Source organism: Copadichromis virginalis, linkage group LG3 (genome assembly GCF_057382275.1).
Source record: "Copadichromis virginalis isolate Kocher_CV1m ecotype Utaka linkage group LG3, C_Virginalis_male_GT1.1, whole genome shotgun sequence".
Classification (NCBI taxonomy): domain Eukaryota; kingdom Metazoa; phylum Chordata; class Actinopteri; order Cichliformes; family Cichlidae; genus Copadichromis; species Copadichromis virginalis.
This window is the reverse complement of record NC_140620.1, coordinates 39,397,311-39,415,589: the sequence shown is the minus strand read 5'-3', so window position 1 is coordinate 39,415,589 and position 18,279 is coordinate 39,397,311. Positions and strand designations below refer to the sequence as shown.

General features: G+C 41.7%; 2 protein-coding genes across 4 annotated transcripts in view; one reads left to right on the top strand and one right to left on the bottom strand.

Moving 5' to 3' along the window:
* Positions 1-799: 799 nt before the first annotated feature.
* Positions 800-17,137, bottom strand: faah2b (fatty acid amide hydrolase 2b). Its single transcript, XM_085451039.1, has 11 exons — positions 16,851-17,137; positions 12,689-12,771; positions 12,067-12,203; positions 11,477-11,686; positions 10,776-10,895; positions 10,075-10,210; positions 6,025-6,142; positions 5,805-5,924; positions 3,262-3,373; positions 2,936-3,124; positions 800-1,776 (listed from the first exon to the last, which is right to left on the bottom strand). The coding sequence occupies exons 1-11, from the start codon at positions 17,037-17,039 to the stop codon at positions 1,601-1,603; spliced, it is 1,590 nt and encodes a 529-aa protein (XP_085307165.1). The 5' UTR covers positions 17,040-17,137; the 3' UTR covers positions 800-1,600.
* The window catches only part of tesk1b (testis associated actin remodelling kinase 1b), a 44,040-nt gene continuing 42,166 nt past the window's right edge, over positions 16,406-18,279 (top strand). Inside the window, exon 1 of one of the 3 annotated variants that reach the window (XM_085451036.1) lies at positions 16,406-16,527. The gene's annotated coding sequence lies outside the window, so the exon portion shown is untranslated. Of the gene's footprint in view, positions 16,737-18,279 lie in introns of all 3 variants that reach the window. The other 2 variants (XM_085451035.1, XM_085451034.1) reach the window with 2 other exon arrangements.

The following is an 18,279-nucleotide window of genomic DNA, read 5'->3' as shown; positions in this document are numbered from 1 at the left end:
CACATGCTTATTAAGATATCTCCAATGAGACGGTGTGTGTCTCCAGTGTGGTTTTGCTTCAACATTTAATCTGCGTCCTTCCTGTGTCTGACTTCCTGCCCTGCTCATGAGTACCTTGATGTGGCTTCAGTCAACAATAGTTAATTTACCAACACAGGGCAGAGATCTGCATTTGAAACAAGTATAGTTGTCTTTGTGTGTGGCATGAGCATTTCTCAAAGTCTTAGCACAGCATGAATTAGGCAGCATGTGTCCTTCCACCTGAAAACTCAGATCATAACCTGGACCTAAAAACACCTGCCAACCAGTCCAAGCTTAAACTGCTTCAGAATAGTGTGAATGCACTTTGTTTTTTTTAAATATGTGAGCACAGGTCACCACATAGGGATCAATATCCCATAAGTGATCTAATACACCAAGAGAAAAATGTTTCTGTAAATCTTTTTGCAGTGAAATGAAAATATGAAATCCGTTCACTTTCATTGTTTTTAATTAACCAACTTAATTGTTTACTGATTGTGATTCATGTCTTGAACTTGACAGAGATACTGTATTAAATCCTGTTTTATGGGATTGTCTATGTCAGTCATGTTGTTTAGTTAATTGCTGATCATTGTGCTCTGAATACAGTTATCCAGGTGGACGAGCTATTTAAAAAAAAAAAAAAAAAATCAGCTGAAGTGTTGCCCATTGGTCCTTACACATTTGGCCTTCTGGCCTGTGTGTTGCGCATAACAATCACCTTGAATTCTTCATTGGAATAAGTCAAACAGGGTTTTTAAAAGAAAAACAGCTGTAATATGAAACAATACTTTTTTTATTAATTAAAATGAGTTGCAACATAAAGCATGCGCCTCAGTCACTGCACTGATCTGCAACATTCATGTCATCATTAAATTAAGGCCGTTTTCCTCTACCGATGTCAGATAAGTATTCCTTCATAATCTCTATTCCACTGGTGCCTGCCATTCTGTTATTGGACCATCTAATGTCATCTCTGAAGCACTTTGGTTAACACTTTATTTCCAGTGTTTAATGCATGATCATGTCTAGCCCATACCTGATTGTCAGCTCTGTCCGTTTGCCTCTGTAGTTGCGGCACAAATCATTATTTAATGTATTCAGGAGACTTCTGCTCAGGTTCACGCTGAGTGTTTGCAGAGGTCCAATCAGTTAGAGCGACAGTAACAACCTGGGTGGCTGCGAGTGTGAACATAAACAATCAAAAATGACCTTTTGAAAGTCAAAACAGTAACAATGAGTCTGCACGTACATGAGTGAAGCAGGTGGAAAAACCAGGGAAGTCTAACAGTGCGAGGCTTGTCTACACAAACACCCTGTCCTATGTCATACAGTGAATGCTCAGAGAGAGCTGATAGCCTTTCAGTTTGTTAAAGCTCAGGTTCATGGCAGTCTGTGAAAAGAGTAGATGACAAAATCATGACTGAATTCTTATTAGTGCAAAATGTTTCCTACTAAAACATTCAAAGCAACGACTCTAGCTCTCTCTGTGTACTACATCAGGCAGTACCGCTACCTCAGCCAAACCACACCTGCTCTGCAGGCTTGGTGATGACTGCTACTGTGTGAGCGTGTGCTTTTAGTTTGCTCCGGGGTCCTTCCAGCCTCCGAACGTCTTCTCCAGGTGGAGGGCCACAGCGAGGGTCAGGTGGTCCTGCAGCTTCCCTGCAACGACCTGCACGCCCAGAGGCAGACCCTCCTCACCCACACCCAGAGGGCACTGAGTCACCGGCAACCCCAGCATGTTAATTATACCTGTGTATGGAGGGGGGGAAAAAAAAAAAAAAAAAAAAAAAAAAAGCAAAATGTCTTAATACGTGGAATAAATCTTTTTAACAGCAATAATCCAGAAATAGCAACTTCGAAAATGACTGTCAGACATAAGATAAATCACAGACAGTTTCCAGGATGTAAAAAGGTTTTGAAGTCTCCCACAGTTTTTTTCCAACTGAGCTTTAACCTCCTAAGACCCGAACTCTTCCACGACATGCATTTTTAATTTCTCTTTGATATTTGGTCATATTGGGGCCCGATGAATGTAAAAACAAAGAATTACCAGATTTTTTTTTTTCAACCTTAGTTTTGTTTTTAAGAAAAATGAGAGCCACATGAGGAAATTCGTTTACAACTTTGATAGAACAGTAGCAGTATAATGTCCTCGTAAGTGGATATCAGGCCCATGTAGAGCAAAATTGAGTATTTTAGTCTAAATAACCCAAAATGTGATGTCGACATATGTGGACGCCAGGTCCTAGGAGGTTAAAGGTTATTTTGCAAAGTGATGTGACTGAAAAGCACAAAGGATAACCTGCGCACAGACTGCAAGAGTCCAGGTGCAAAAAACAAAACAAAACTGACCACCAAAGAGCTTTGTGTATTCCTCACTAGTACTGGTTTGGATCCTCTTGTGCCTTCAGACCTGCTTTAATTTTTCATGGCACAGATTCAACAAACATCACACAGCTGCTGCACATCCATGATGCGAGTCTCCCGTTCCAAAAAAATGCAAAGTTGCTCTACTGGTGAGTAGAGGCCATGTGAGTACAGGGAACTCACTGTTACGGTCAAAAAACAAGTCTGAGAAGATCTGTGCTTTGTGACATGGTGCACTGTGGTCATAAAGGGACATGATCAGCAACAATACTCAGGCAGGCTGTGGGGTTTAAAATCAGCTGATACTGAGGGGCCCAAAGTTATTCAAATTACTGCCAACCCATCAATTTGAAGCAGCATTCTGCTTTGAGAGTGAAACATTTTCTCCCATTTTCAGACCTTTCTTTGTAAATGATTGTGTGGGAAAGTCCCAGCAGATCAGCGGTTTCTGGATTTTAATGTCTGTGATATTAATCGTGATGTTGCTGTGCAGATGTTGGCTGTTAAAATAAGATCAGGTGAGAAGTGGAACGCCACTGACCGGTGTATGAGAAGTCGAAGGGTCTTAGGAGCGGGTGGTGGTGTTTGGGGGCCACTTTGGGGTGAGAGGGGTAAAGGAAAACACCGTCAGCACCCAACAGCTCATCCACCTCCTTCTGCAGCTTCTCCTTCATCTGGATGATGGAGGACGGTGTTTTGGACATGCGAGTCATCTCGATCAGGCCCACAGCTGAAGACGTCGGTTCACAGAAACTTTAAATGCTATTTATTCATTTATTGCTTAATCATTTTTATATATAACAGTGTTTTGTTTTTAAATTGAGAGCTACTATTGAACACTTTGGAAGTCTGTATTGCAGCCTTTACCGATAGCAGCGAGGGTGTGGTCTGATCTTCCTATCATCCACTTCAGCAGCTCCCACAGAGGCCAAGCTGGTCGTCCTGGTTCTCCCATCAACTCAGCAAACGTCTGAGGAGGCTGGGAGAAAACAAAACAAAAACAATTCAGTTCTTTTAAAGGTCATAGAAAGGACACAGACTGTATTACTTCTCCATGTTCTTTATTGCTTCCTCTCAAACATGGTTGCTATTTTCTGCTGACAGACTGTCCAAGTTGTCATCATTATCGTGCCAGTAACCTGCACCTGTGTGGCATCACTACACCAGGCTCAGGTTTAAAGTTAGTAATGATTTATTAGTCATTGAGCACCTGAAAACAGCAGAAGCCCACAGGCCACAAAAATGTTCCCGTCATGAAACCACTTCAGTCAAATATCACAAAAATGGATGTCAGGGGTAGAGAGTAGAGTAGAGTGGCTGTGTCACTAATCTTTTTTGAGTGACAGCTCTAAAATCTTTTTGGGATCCCTGCACTGCAGTGATGCCACTCTACTGCCCACTTTGTAAAGACGAGTACACTGGTCCCTCGTTTATTGCGGGAGTTACGTTCTAAAAATAACCCCCGATAGGTAAAATCCGCGAAGTAGCCAACTTTATTTTTTACAATTATTATAAATGTTTTAAGTCTGTTAAACCCCTCACTACACACTTTATACACTTTTCTCAGACAGGCACGAACATTTTCACAGTTTTCTCTCTTGTTTAAACACTAAGTTCAAACCTTCTAGAAAAATAAGTCCAGTATTATAGAATGAAACCAAACACACCTGTAGTTGCCTTTGACGGTGCAAAACGTTTTGTCGCCAGTGTTGTGTTTGTTGGGGAGAAAACTTACAAACATACAGTGCAGCACTTCAGAGTCACACTGCTAGCGATCGAAGATTTATGTAAATTTGACAAGCTGAACGCATTCTGCACTGTACAGGAGACACGACATGAGATTGACTGACAATGGTCAACAGCCAATCAGGACACAGAACAATACGCAGTAAAACAAACAAACAAACAACAACAGCGAAGCCACAAAAGGTGAACCGTGTTATAGCGAGGGACCACTGTATAACCCAACAGGTGGGTGTGAAATGATTCACGGGTCAAGGAAAGAAGAAAAATAGTACAGCCACATAAATTTTGGGTTTTGGTTGCGAAGTTCACCTCACTGGTTCTTATGGGATTCAAAATACAGACAAGATACAAATCTGATCTGAGAAAAAGTGCAGAAACAACAAAGACTGGAAACCAGTGTTTCAATACTTAACTCCTATACTGGGCATTTTGATTTAGCTCTCTTTAACTTGGCACATTTAGATGCCTGAATGATATAGATTTGGTTTAAAGAATACCTAGTTTACCCATATTTTTGTTCTTGGACTCTACCACAACCCTTTTATGCTACAGTACTTGGAGACCAGAGCAAAACAAAAATTACTGCAACCATGTCCACTGAAGTTGCAGTGTTGCCTTTGAAAGTGTTGCTTCAAAGACTGGGACTGGGTTTGTGATCACTCATCAGCTGGTGTCTTCAATTCAATCTGTGTAGCAATATGTCAACTAACTGATAAATCAGAAGGAATTGCAAATCTGTTCCTCTCTAAATACAAACAAGTACCTCCATTGATATTTGATGTAGTTGATACAGGACGGTGATTTAACTTCAATACAGCAACCTTGCTTTTATATAAGAATAAAACTAGAATACAACCAACTGAGTTGAGTCTCATATTACAAAGAGACGGATTAAAGACGAGGCTCAACCTCTGGATGATCAGATGATTGCTGCAACTACATGCAATCAATCACTGAATGCTCTTATACTGTGCCTGAGAAGACCACATAAGGACATCCCCTTACATCACACAGAGCCAATAGTAGGAAAAGAATAAACTCCATGGCCATGTTCAGTATGAGCATCCAGCACTGTGACAGTATAAGACATAAAATAAGGAAAAGCATAGTAAGTTCACTTTAAATCAAACTGGTGATCTGCATTAAAGTAGAAAGTAGCAGTAAACTGACTGTGACTAACTCACAGCCTGGTAACAGAAACGTTTCAGATTAGCTGAAGAGAACTGCGTGGATGTAACTATGTGGGCACATAAATCTCTTCCCAAGCACATAACTCTGAGTTAGAAACAAAAACTGATCACATTGTAAAGCTTTACATTTTAATGAGGAGACTTGGTTTAATGCGAGGCGTCTGCAGGAAATCTAGATGCGGGTATTGTCCTCTGAAGTGGCAGAAACATTACTGTTTGTGTGTGTGTGTGTGTGTGTGTGTGTGTGTGTGTGTGGTGCACAGGCAGCTAAACAGATTAGGCGACCATTTCTGGGCAGCAGACTACAATAGGTGCTGTGACTAAGACTCAGCCTGCTTTCTCTCTTAGTGAGACGTGCCTTATTAGCTGGAAAGTCCTGGCAACAACAAGAAACCAATGCCTGTTTCTCTCCCTTGTCTTCATCATTCACCCGCTGACTCTTTGTCTGCTGTAAAGTTAATGTTCTGGACCTACTTTGCCCTCCTTGTCAGGAAGGACCATGTAGGTGTCCCAGATCTGAAAGCTGTAGCGGAGCTCAGGGAAATGCACTTCTTGGACTTTCACTCCGAGGTCCGCCTCCAGGCGCTCGGCTACCTGTGGAAGACCACACGAGGATTTAAAGTGTAAAACAATTCCTCCTAAGTGTGTAGGAGTTCTGCAATAGACAGGGAAAAAAACCAAAAAAACAACGCACCTTTCTCTGAATGTCTACGAGCTCTTTGCTGACGGGGGTTATGAGAGGAGAGCCGCCGTCATGAGGGATGGTGAAGAACCGCAGCTTCTTTAAGTCGACCTTTGTGTTTAAGGACAACCTGTGAGCACAAGTGGAAACAATCAACAGCACTGCTGAACTACTGTAGCTAACAAACACAGTTGGGGTTTGGTTGTGTTGAGTCAGAATCTTCTGTGACAGAAATCTATACAATTCCTTGTAATTTTGGACCATTTGATAAACAAATGTGTCCATTATGCTGATGTAAATGAAACCTCGAGATCAAGTGCTGACGTTATTACAGCCCTGGTAAAACCCTGTTCGCAGGCTACCCAAAATACCTCTCTGTAGTTAAATGCCTGTATTAAGTCTCTGTGAAGGTTCTTAGTCATCCAGGTCATCGTAGTCTAAGGAGCTTGCAAAGAAAAGCGTCTGGACGTCTTTAAGTTGCTTGAAGACGTTTCACCTCTCATCCGAGAAGCTTCTTCAGTTCTAAGGTCAAATGATGGAGAGTCCCAGATTTAAACCCAGTGGGAGTATCCCCCCCCACAGAGGGACAAAGGACCACTGATGATCCTCTAATCACCTGACCCAAGGTGTGAAAACGGGTATGGGTCCCAATCAGCCAGAGTTTTGGGTTCCTGAGGTCAGATGGCCCAGGATGTGAGTGGGCGTTAAGGCGTCTGGGAAGGGATCTCAAAAACTGGATTATAGATGGCAGAGAGTTGGTGTCGTAAACCCCCGCCTCTGTTCAAAGATGGTCGCTCACAGTGGACATAGATGGCTTCTTTCACTCCTCTTTCAAACCATCTGTCCTCTCTGTCCAAAATGTGAACATTGGCATCCTCCAAAGAGTGTCCTTTATCCTTAAGATGCAGATGGACTGCTGAGTCTTGTCCTGTGGAGGTGGCTCTTCTGTGTTGTGCCATGCGCTTGTGAAGTGGCTGTTTGGTCTCTCCAATGTAGAGGTCTGAGCATTCCTCGCTGCACTGTACAGCATACACCACGTTGTTAAGTCTGTGTTTTGGAGTTTTGTCTGAGCGTGTTGCTGGGTCTGAAATGCACCGGGATGTCATGCTTGGAGAAAACTCTGAGTTTTCCTGATACACCGGCTACATAGGGGATGACAATGTTGTTGCGTCTGTCTTTCTTATCCTCCCTCGCTGGTGTCTGGTCTTCTTTTCTGTGCCTCTTTGCTGACTTTAAGAACGCCCATTTAGGATAGCCGCACGTTTTGAGTGCTTCCTTTACATGTGTGTGTTCCTTCTTTTTTCCTTCAGGCTTAGAGGGAACATGTTCTGCCCGGTGGTGTAGGGTCCTAATTACTCCAAGTTTGTGTTCCAGAGGGTGATGGGAGTCAAAGAGGAGGTACTGGTCCATGTGTGTGGGCTTCCGGTAAACTTCGATGTTGAGGTTGCCGTTCTCTTCAATGTGCACAGCGCAGTCCAGGAAAGGCAAACAGTTGTCCTTTGTGTCTTCCCTGGTGAACTTGATGTTTTTATCCACAGCGTTAATGTGCGCAGTGAAGGATTCCACTTCTTGTGTCTTGATTTTGACCCAGGTGTCGTCCACATATCTGTACCAGTGGCTGGGTACTCTTCCTTTGAAAGAGCCAAGAGCCTTCCTTTCCACTTTCTCCATGTAAAGGTTGGCTACAATAGGTGACACGGGGGAGCCCATGGCACAGCCATGTTTTTGTCTGTAAAAGCCTTCGTTGTATTTGAAATATGTAGTGGTGAGGCAGAGGTCTAACAGTGTGCAGATCTGATCGGGTGTGAAGTTGGTCCTGTCCTCCAAGGAGCTGTCTTCTTGTAGTCGTTTTCTGACAGTCTCCACGGCCTCCGTGGTGGGTATGCAAGTGAAGAGAGAGACTACATCAAAGGACACCATGGTTTCATCTGGATCCAGGGTAAGTTTCTGGACCTTGTCGGTGAAGTCGGTGGAGTTCTTGATGTGGTGTGGGGTGTTCCCCACGAGAGGAGCAAGGATGGTAGCAAGGTGTTTAGCAATGTTGTAAGTGGCTGAGTTTATGCTACTGACTATGGGTCTGAGTGGGACAGCTTCCTTGTGGATTTTAGGAAGTCCGTAAATGCAGGGTATGGCATCCCCTGGGTAAAGGCGGTCAATGATTTTGTCCTTTTCAAAGTCTTGAAGGCAAGCTATAACTTTCTTTTTGTAGCTGCTTGTGGGGTCTCGCTTTAAGGCTTCGTAGGTATTGTTGTCACTGAGGAGAGTAGTGATCTTTGTATGGTAATCTGTAGTGTTTAGGACCACGGTGCATCTTCCCTTATCAGCTGGTAAAACAGTGATGTTGTGGTCTTTGCTCAGGGAAGCGACGGCCTTCTTTTCCTGTATTGTGAGGTTGGACGGAGGGACTTTGGCACTGGAGAGGGTGGCTGAGACTTTCATCCTGATTTGCTCTGCTTCTGTCTGTGATAATTTATTAATCCGTATGGCAGATTCTGTGGCTGTGATGAGGTCCACTATGGGCAACTGTTGTGGAGAAATGGCAAAATTGAGTCCTTTGGCTAATACCCTCTTTTCAGGTTCAGTGAGATGAAAAGTTCTTCACCCATTTCTCCTGACTGTCCTCAGGTGTGTTTTCTTCTCCGAGTTGTGTAGGTTCAGAATGAGGAGTGTTTTAGAAAGCAAGGTGTGAAATTTCCTGCGTTGTCTTTCTTTTCCTTTAGAGTGTTGGGCCTGCTGAGCCTTGTCCACAAACTTGTAAACCTCTAAGATTGGAGAGCGTAGAAGGGACTCTCCACCATTTGACCTTAGAACTGAAGAAGCTTCTCGGATGAGAGGTGAAACGTCTTCAAGCAACTTAAAGAAGTCCAGACGCTTTTCTTTGCAAGCTCCTTTGACCTGTATTATGTCTGGCATCTCCTGCGTTTGGCTGCACAAAAACAAAGAAAACCTCAATATTCTTTAAATTAAATCAAAATTATTCATAGTTACTGAGTTGTTTTATTTTAGGTTGTTTTCACAACAGGTGAGCCAAACTCAGAATTTTTAATAGCAAAAAGAAAATAATAAAAATCATAACAGTGACATCAAGTTGCTTTATATTGTAGGGTAAAAAGTAAAGGGGTTGGTTCTTATGTAGCAGGTTTCTAGTGGAGCACTCAAAGCGCTTTATACAAGATGCATTATTCACTCATTCACACGTAATCATACAAGCACTTTTTTAAAGTGCTGTCTATTTCTAACATTCACACTCCAATGGACGCATCGATGAGCAACTTGGGGTTCAGTATCTTGCCCAAGAATACTTTGCATGCACACTAGAACAGCCAGGGATCAAACCACCACCGTTCCACTTAGTGGATGACCTGCCTCATCTCCTGAGCTGCAGCCACTCCCTAAGCCTTAAATATTGGAAAGATACAAGAATAAGGAATTGAATATATTAGAAAGAAACCCTGACAATCACAAAACCCCATATGAGGAAGCAATTTAAGGCAGTGGGAAGGAAAATCTCCCTTTTAACAAGATATGGTTGGGGGGTGATGGGGACGAAGAAGACAAAAGACATGATGTAGTTAGTTTATCATCGTGGCCAAAATATTACATTTAAGCCAACATCCAAAATCCTCTTATGTGCGAGCAATCGTCAGTCACATAAAATGTAAGAAGTTTAGGAGAGTATAAAATGTTACTGCGTGTGGATCATTATCACATCCATGAAGCACTAAAAAAAAAAAAAAAAAAAAAATTAGCACTGAGATAGCTGGATGCATTTTATTGTGCAGATTAGGGATATGAAACATCTGCTATCAATTTATCAATGTGGGTGTGTCCAGTTAGCCATAATTTGATCACACGCACACACACTTTGCTTTAGAAGGTCTCCAGCCTCTTCTAAGTAAGCCCCAGTTCTTACCTTGGCACCATAAGAACTGTATTTGTGCATGAACACAGATTGCACACTGTGTCACTTATACATGTAGATAAACTAATACAAATAAATAAAAGAATTAACACATTAGCCCCGAATTACACTCAGATGAAGCAACAGCAGCAGGGCCTTACATGTCAACTCTGGGTCCGGCCATGATCTTGAGCATAGGCAGAAGGTCTTCAGCGTAGCGACACATGGGACCAGAGCTGAGGTACTCCTCCTGCCTGCCAGAGGAAGGAGGGTACTGATTCTCACAGGACACGACACCTAAAGGAAAAAGTATTTTTTCCTCTATTAGTCAGCCTTACAAACAATCTGTAAGCAAAACGCTGTCATACATGAAGATTTCAATCTGGTGCAGTGGGTAGCAGCTGCTCCTTCAAAGTTTCTGTCCACCTGATGAATGTAAAACCCAAGGCTTTGTTTCAGTCACAGCTTGTTTGCGAAGAGGGCCCAGATAACAACTAGCGTAGAAAGCTTTAATGCACATTTTAACAGCGCTGAACAGAAATCTCCTGAGACAAACCTGCCTGTTTAGCTCCTAAATGCTCCACTGTGTCCTCAGCTGGGCTTTAACTGCCACTGTGCTATGCGAGCAGTTAGCTGTAAAGTTGTGGGCAAAGCTGAAAAAGAAGCAGAGGGGAGCTGCAGGCACACATGATAATCCTCTGGAGGTTCATGTCTATGAGTGATCCCTGTCACATGTTTTTCCTCATTAACTGCTACTAACCCCCCCCCCCCCCCCCCCAAAAAAAAACCAAAAAAAAAAAAAAAACAGAGCTACAACATTAGCTTATGTGGGGTTATCAGACTCACAGCCAGTGTCTTTTACCTGGAGTAGTTTTATGGCCAAATATTCCATTGAAGAAACAGGGCATACGAATGCTGCCGCCGATGTCTGAGCCCACACCGATGACTGAACCTGCCGCTCCCAGTATGCTGCCCTCTCCCCCTGAGCCCAGAGGAACAGGCGATAAACAGTGAGAGAGCAGAGATAAGTCAGTGGAAGTGGACTTTATCTGGACCATTATTGTCAATAAAAGTCCTCACAGAGTCAACAAAGTACGTTTACCTGCAGATACGAACATTTTTGTTTTTGAGGAAAAAAAATGGCAACATAAAATGTATTTGTTCATTAAATGTATGAAATAAGCAGCGTTACTATTATAAAAATAAAGCAACTCGACTAACGATGGTTTGGTTGCAGATTTTACGCTTAAAATTGCCTTAAAAAAATAAAAAATAAAAAAAAGCAGCTCACAGAGGTTTAGTGTAGTCTTCACACACAAAGACAGAAAGAGACATCACAAGGTTTTTAGATTTTGTACAGCTCTGCATACAAGACATCATTGAACATTTTCCACATAAAATAGCATTCAACCAGACCTGAAAGCAGGGAAAGGTAAAAATAAAAGCACCACAGCCAGAGCCTCAGTAATATGATTAAAACCAGGACGACTCCTGGCAACAAAAACAGACGCAAAAAAAAAAAATAAAAAAAAATTCAACTTTGTCTCAACACCGGCTGCTAACCTGAGCTTCCTCCCGGTATCCTCTCCAGGTCATACGGGTTGTTGGTGATGCCATAGATGTGGTTGTGCGATTCATACCACATGCAGAGCTCGCTTGTGTTGGTGACACCCAGCGGGATGGCACCCGCTCTCTTCAGCAGGGCCACAGGTGGAGCGTCGACTGTGGCCACGATCCCTCGCCTGGAGACCAGGCCTGTAGTGAAGGGCATGCCTGCAGAAGGGAGACGTGTCACATGTGCAGAGTGGATTTGCAGTGACTAACTAGAACTAAAGACTAACAGCTCTGCTTTTCCCTCAGCATCATTTTTAACTGACGGAAAACGTTTCTGACTTCTAGTTTTCTCCTTCAGTGAACAGCAAGTCAAAAACCAGAACTGAAGTTTGAAAACTAACTACCACAGTAAAACCTTCTAAGAGGATTTACAGCGCTTAAATGCATACTTGCATACATACAGTCCAAAGTGCATGTGTGGACTGAGACATGTTAACAGTATCAAATACTGAGTAAAACTGAGGTCACCTGATGCAGGTAACCACAGTAAAGTGTCAAGTTTCACGCAGCTGACGGGAGATTAAATTTCTGGAAGTTACCCTGGAGGGCATAAGACTCTTTCACAGAAAGTGGGACTCCTAATAAAGGCAGCCGGTCCTCCAGCACTTCCTCTCCTCCAGTCTCCTCCTCAATCAGCTTATCGACCTGAGCCGCCTCCTGGAAGGCAGCAGCAAACCTGGACAGACAGAAATGCAGTTTACGTTTACTGACAAATTTAGAGGGAAAAGATTTTGACCTGATGCTAGTAAAATGTCAAATTACAGCAGTGCAAACTGTGCATTGTATTGTCACTATAATTACATGTTTTCATTTGCTGAGAAAACTTCAGCACTTAAATCTTTTTTATATTTTCCTCACACTACCTTTGCACATTTACCCACAGCAAACGTGATGTGACAGAACAGACACACATCAGGCACTGCTAAGGTTAAACACCATGTTTTTATCCCAATAGTCTGATGGCATTCTTCAAGGCTGATATATTGATACATCTTCATTTTTAGTTTCATTTCTGAGTTAAAGAAAAAAAAAGCCTCACATCATCATACCCTGTGCTGGGCCAGGAAAATGTTTCTGTCTTCCTGTCAACAAAATAATCAATAACTGCAGCTCAAGAGCACACTATCAGACATCAGGGAAATAGAGATGATCGTTTCTTGCCTGTCTTTCACAACAGCATTCACAAAAGGGTTAACTTCCTGGATCCTGTCAATGTAAGCCTGCACCACCTCTACGCTGGACACCTGCAGGGACATAACATTTAGACCACGTAAGGACATGTTATGGTTCATTGCAGAAAGAATGTCACAGAACAGGAAAACAAGTCAAACTGAGGGTGAAACTTGAATATGATTTGTCCTAAAGAAAAAAAAAATTAAAAAAGGAAATAAGGTTTTGACTTCAGTGTCTTTAGGGTGGATTATAAAAGCTGCTTCAGCTTCTCTACAGCTGCAAGCCGCTTTGCAACCCACAGTTCCTCCTTTCAAGTTGTTTCTGCTACGTCTCCTGTCACTGATGCCTGCTGCTCTCCCAGGATCACAGACGCTATTTAAAAAAAAAAAAAAAAAGGAGGAAAGCTACAGTGATGTGTCATTGAAGTCTGTAGCTGAGCACTTAATATCAACATGTTTTTTATGAGTGAGCAGTGGATGTGCCAGTGACACTCCACACTTATTGGCTAACAATTTTGATTGACAAGCTGTTAGCATTACCAGGGTAATCCTTTCCTACTCTTACAATAACCATAAACTAAAAAATGGATTTTATGTTTTGTTTTACTGAAACTAGGGCTGCTCAAATAATCGAATTTTAATCACGATTACGATCTGGGCTTTCAACGATCATTAAAAATGACTGAGCCGATTATTAGCCCCTCCCTCATGCTTTACTCTCGCGCTGCTCCATGGGGCAAATCCAGCGCACCTCTCTGCAATTCGAACACGCGTCACAACAATTAAGAGCAGCGGTCCCCAACCCCTGGGCCTTGGACCGGTACCGGTCCGTGAGTCGTTTGGTACCGGGCCGCGAGAGTTGAGGCTCAGGTGTGAAATGTATGGTTTTCAGGGTTTTTAATCGGTTTTCAGCGTTATTTTGTTATCGTTTTGATTGTTAACTCGGTTTTCCTGGGTCTTTTCACGTGTGTTATGAATAAATCTTCTTTTTTTCGGTACCAGTACTAGTTTGTTTTTTTTTTTGTTGCATTTATCCGCGACACCTTAAAGGCCGGTCCGTGAAAATGTTGTCGGGCATAAACCGGTCCGTGGCGCAAAAAAGGTTGGGGACCGCTGATTAAGAGGACCCGAGGGAAGCTCGGAAAGCTAAGCAGAAGTTATTTGGAGAGGAGAGTGACTGCTGTTGGTTGAAAAGAGAGGTAAAAAAAACTTCAGTGGTGTTGCACACTATTTTATATTATTTTTTAAAGTCATTGTTAACCCTTTAAAGCCGGTCAGAGCAGCACGCTCCGTTTTGCGTAACTATTTTTAAATCCCTGTAGAACCTGAACCGCGTAAGCTAGCGCAATAATTTTTTTTGCATATCGTTAGCTTCATAGCATAAGTGCCTAAGTCATTGACTTAGGCACTTATGCTATGAAGCTAACGATATGAAACCGGAGGAGTTGTACTTACATCTGATGCCATCAGCTTGTCCTCGGTCACGGTTTCCTTCCACATATAGCTTTGCAAAAATTGCATAAAAAGCGCTTGCAGCAACAAAAACATAATATTCCAGAAACACGCTTTGCCGATCTGATCAGCTGTTCGTAACACTTCCCACAATGAAACAGACGTCAGTGCGAACTATCGCATGTCCGCCATTTCCTGCCCGAAACCGGAAGTGACGTCATTTTCGCGGAAAATGTAGTTTTTTTACTTGTAGGCCTTAAAAGCCTATACTGGTGTTTTTATAAGTCATGTTTACTTTTCTGAATAGTTTCTGGGATGCTTAGAACTCGAATTGCACTGCTGGAAATAGTTTATTTTGATGCACCTGCTGTTTTCTTTGCAAATTTGCATCATAGGATTGTTTTTTCGTTTTTCCTGCAGTGTATATAAAAATTGGTGTATCTCAAAAATAAAACTATGAAGACACTCAAAATAAATTTCCTGTCGTTGTAAACTATTTTTTGCAACTTTTTTGTATTTAAAGTTTTGAGGGATAAACCTCTTAAATTTCTCTAAGTAGAAATATATGTAAAAAAAACAAAAATGATTTTCAATTTTTTTGTAGTTTATTGCACTTTTTTGTAATTAATGTAGTTACTATGGACTTAATGCATACATATTATTAAAATGGGCTATAACAGTTGTATAGCAACTTGAAATGCTCCCACAAATGGCACTACAACATGTAAAAAAAATAATATAAGCTCTGGCGGACTTTGTTCTATAGTAGGTCTTAAAGGGTTAAATAAATATCGTCAAATAATCGAGATCTCAATTTCAGTGAAAATAATCGTGATTATCATTTTTGCCATAATCAAGCAGCCCTAACTGAAACTAGTAACTGAGACCAAAGGAAATTATCAGGAAATAAGGAGTTTACAGAAGTGACCTCTGTAAACGTTGTCAGGCCAGAAGTTTTCTGTAATCAGTGGAATCGCCCTCTGCTGGTCATTAGGAAGAATGCAGGTTTAAGGCATTAGCTTCATTTTTCCTGGCCAAAAGTTACATCCATCTTTTATACAGGTTATGTCCAAAACAGGGCCCTACCACCAAACATCAAGCCTTCTGTTTGATATAGTTATCCAGAGTGAATTAGATTACAATAAGATACTGTAATCTAAAAACAAAGGGGCCCTGTACAGGAAAGGTCATTCAGTAACAGCCTGTTTTTTCCCCCCACCCCTCAGTAGACTTGGTGATTTCAGTGTCAGCTTTTATGCTACTGTGCGGTGGAGCAGCTGATGCAAATAGACTCAATGAGCTCATCGGGGATGATGATTCAGTCCTGGATACAGAGGAAAGCACTTAGTACTGTGGATGATGCCTCTCATCCCCTGCACACCACACTGGAGTCATACTAAAAGTATATATGTGCGCGAAAGGTGCGCGTTTCTCAAGGTGTGACCAATGAAACTGTCATTGTAAAGAGGTTTAAAGACACGTTTAATTCCCGATATCTTAATATAAGACAAAAAAAGTGCAAATAACCATACATCTCAGTTTTTCTACATTATAAAGAAATGGTGCTGTAGTAAGCAGTCTTTGGGCTCAAATTATAAGAGATTACTTCTAGTAAAGTTCTAGTAGGTCATTGCCCAGACCATCGTTTAATTATAACACTGAAGATTTTTTTATTTTTTTTTTTTATTTACTCAGAACAATTATGTGAAAAAACATCTTTTGTTAAATGTTTTATATTACTTAGGTATAATGTCACAGAAGCTGTTATCTGTTAAAAATACAAAATGCATGCCCCTCCCATTCCAGAGCCATGCAGTGCATGGCCAGATTGGAGTCTTTGCCTGACCAATTCTGGCCCCAGATCCTTATGTTTGACACCCCAGCTCTAAGGTGGATACAAGTTTAAAATTAAAAATGAACAGTCTTATTTGGGTTTTTTTGTTTGTTTGTTTTATAAATCATTGAAAACTCTCTCTCCTCTCAGGGCCTGCAGCTCACAGCAGCTTCACGGCCCAAATGGGTGTCCCGCGCCCACACTTTGGGAACCCCTGCTTCCTGCACTATTGTAGTTTTCTTTTCTTTTTTTTTAATGTTATCACTGAGCAGTCTTTCCTAAAGATGTTACTTTCTTTTATCTCATCCCATCTCGGAATGTCTGTCCAAAAGCTGTTAAAACATTTGTGAGTAACTCATTAATCAGCATTTACCGCTCCAGCGCCACATGAAAGCAGCACCTGCACATGCGCCATGTGTGCGTTCCAATAAAACCTAGCAACAAGTACACGATTTGTTCACCTCCAAGTTCCACACATCTGTCTGGAGCAAAGCACAGCCCGACAAAAGGCTGCTCCCATTCTGGCTGTACAGGCAGCACAGGTGTGTTGTTATTCCACAGGTGTTACTGTCTTACTGTGGGCGTGGAGACTTGGGAGCAGAAAGCAAGCGTTGGGAAACCGTCCCTGAGGAGCGGACCAAGGTGCTTCAGCTCCAGTGATTGTAAATAGAAATAAGAATGGAAATAGAAGCTAAAGAGGGGATGTAAGAAACATGACAACCCATGACCTCCAGATTTAACACCGGCTTATGTGAGTCTAAATCAAACTGACATGAAGATGGTTAAATCTACTCGCTTGGAGCAAGTGTTAAACAAACACACACCCCTCTCCTCCTCCAACCGGGAGGTCTGACCGGGTACACACCTGTTTTCGCCGGATCTTCTTGGCGAGCTGCGTCGCCGACATAAGCAGCAGCGGGTTTCTGACGGGCGGGAGCTTCTTCCCGGACAGAGCAGGTCTCCGAGGGGAGAAGAAGCGAAAAACGATGACGAGGACCTCCGTGACCGCCTTCAACAGCCATACCTGAGCTCTTTCCAGCCGGCTCAGAGCCATGTTTCAAGCGCGTGAGAGGACGGAAGATCACCGGCTGGTCGACCGCAGTCAGAACACTTCCTAGCTTACAGCAGCCGATCTTTTTATATACATCCGCGAGACAAGTTAGCGACAGTTAGGTCGCCACCGGAAATGAAGCGGTTGCTTTCAAAACAAAATCATGACCTCATTTTAAAGGGCCAAAATACTCCAGTACTAAAGTCAGTTTTTGGAATTTACTCAGATTTCCATCTTATGCTGCTTAATACAATATTCCACTACTTTCCAAACAGTAAAGAGAAAAATGCATAATATTTCCTTCTGCTTCAGTTAGTGCTTAGTAGTTACTTTCCTGCTTGATCAAATAAGTAGTTTATGTACCTCAAGTACGACTATTCATTGGAGAGTTTTATTAGTCATTCACACTTATTTGGTGATACTTTTTGAAAACAAAACATTCATTTTTAATATATTGTTATAAAACAATATTACAAGTGTTTTCATTTTTTTAAATTCTGCACAGTGCATGTTGTTATTGACTTTTCATCACTTGTACACTGTTATTTCAGTAGAACTGTGATGTAATTATTTAACTGATAGCTTTTTACTACTGACAGTTGTCTGCATATCAGTTTTTACTTCTATTAATATTTTTTTTTAATTACCTTTTTTGTTAAACCATAATGGCGTTATTAACTAACTAGGTTAACCAAATTTTCCAGGAGCTTTTAACTGTATCTCATCATCTGCATCAGCAAACAGCATTATTTTTACTGAGTGCATTACTATGCAAAAAATGCATGAAGTGTGATAGGGTCAGAGTACTTTGAAGCAGTTGTGCGGCGGAGACGTTTTATTTTGAAAATTACTACCGGAACATAAAACAATATATTGTGGTTTACCTGTCAGTGACCTATGCCACCATTCAGGGTAATTAAAGGTAACGTTTAACTATGAGTGTAATGTAAATGTGGTTGCGTAAATTACTTGGTTGTGGCTGTTAAACTAGTGCCTGCAAAACATAGATAGCCTTCTATTTGATGTTTGCTGCCCAGTATCACTTGTTTATATGAGTTATAAGAAAATAACTTGGATTTTGTGAACAAAGTTTCTGATAAAGTATAGATACAGTATGACATCTATACTTAACAAGATGAAAATACAGTATACCAAGTACACTGCATCTTGAACTGTTCTCCATTAGTATTTAGTATCAGTACTGGAAAAGTATCAAATTTCAGGCCAATAAGATGTTTGAGTT

Bases quoted from the DNA above. Each gene is read 5' to 3' on its own strand.
- faah2b (XM_085451039.1), bottom strand. From the start codon at position 17,039: ATGGCTCTGAGCCGGCTGGAAAGAGCTCAGGTATGGCTGTTGAAGGCG. The intron at 3,125-3,261 runs GTAAAGGCTGCA...CGACGTCTTCAG, and splicing joins CCACACCCTCGCTGCTATCG to CTGTGGGCCTGATCGAGATG. The intron at 1,777-2,935 runs GTCAGTGGCGTT...CTCCATACACAG, and splicing joins CTTCGACTTCTCATACACCG to GTATAATTAACATGCTGGGG.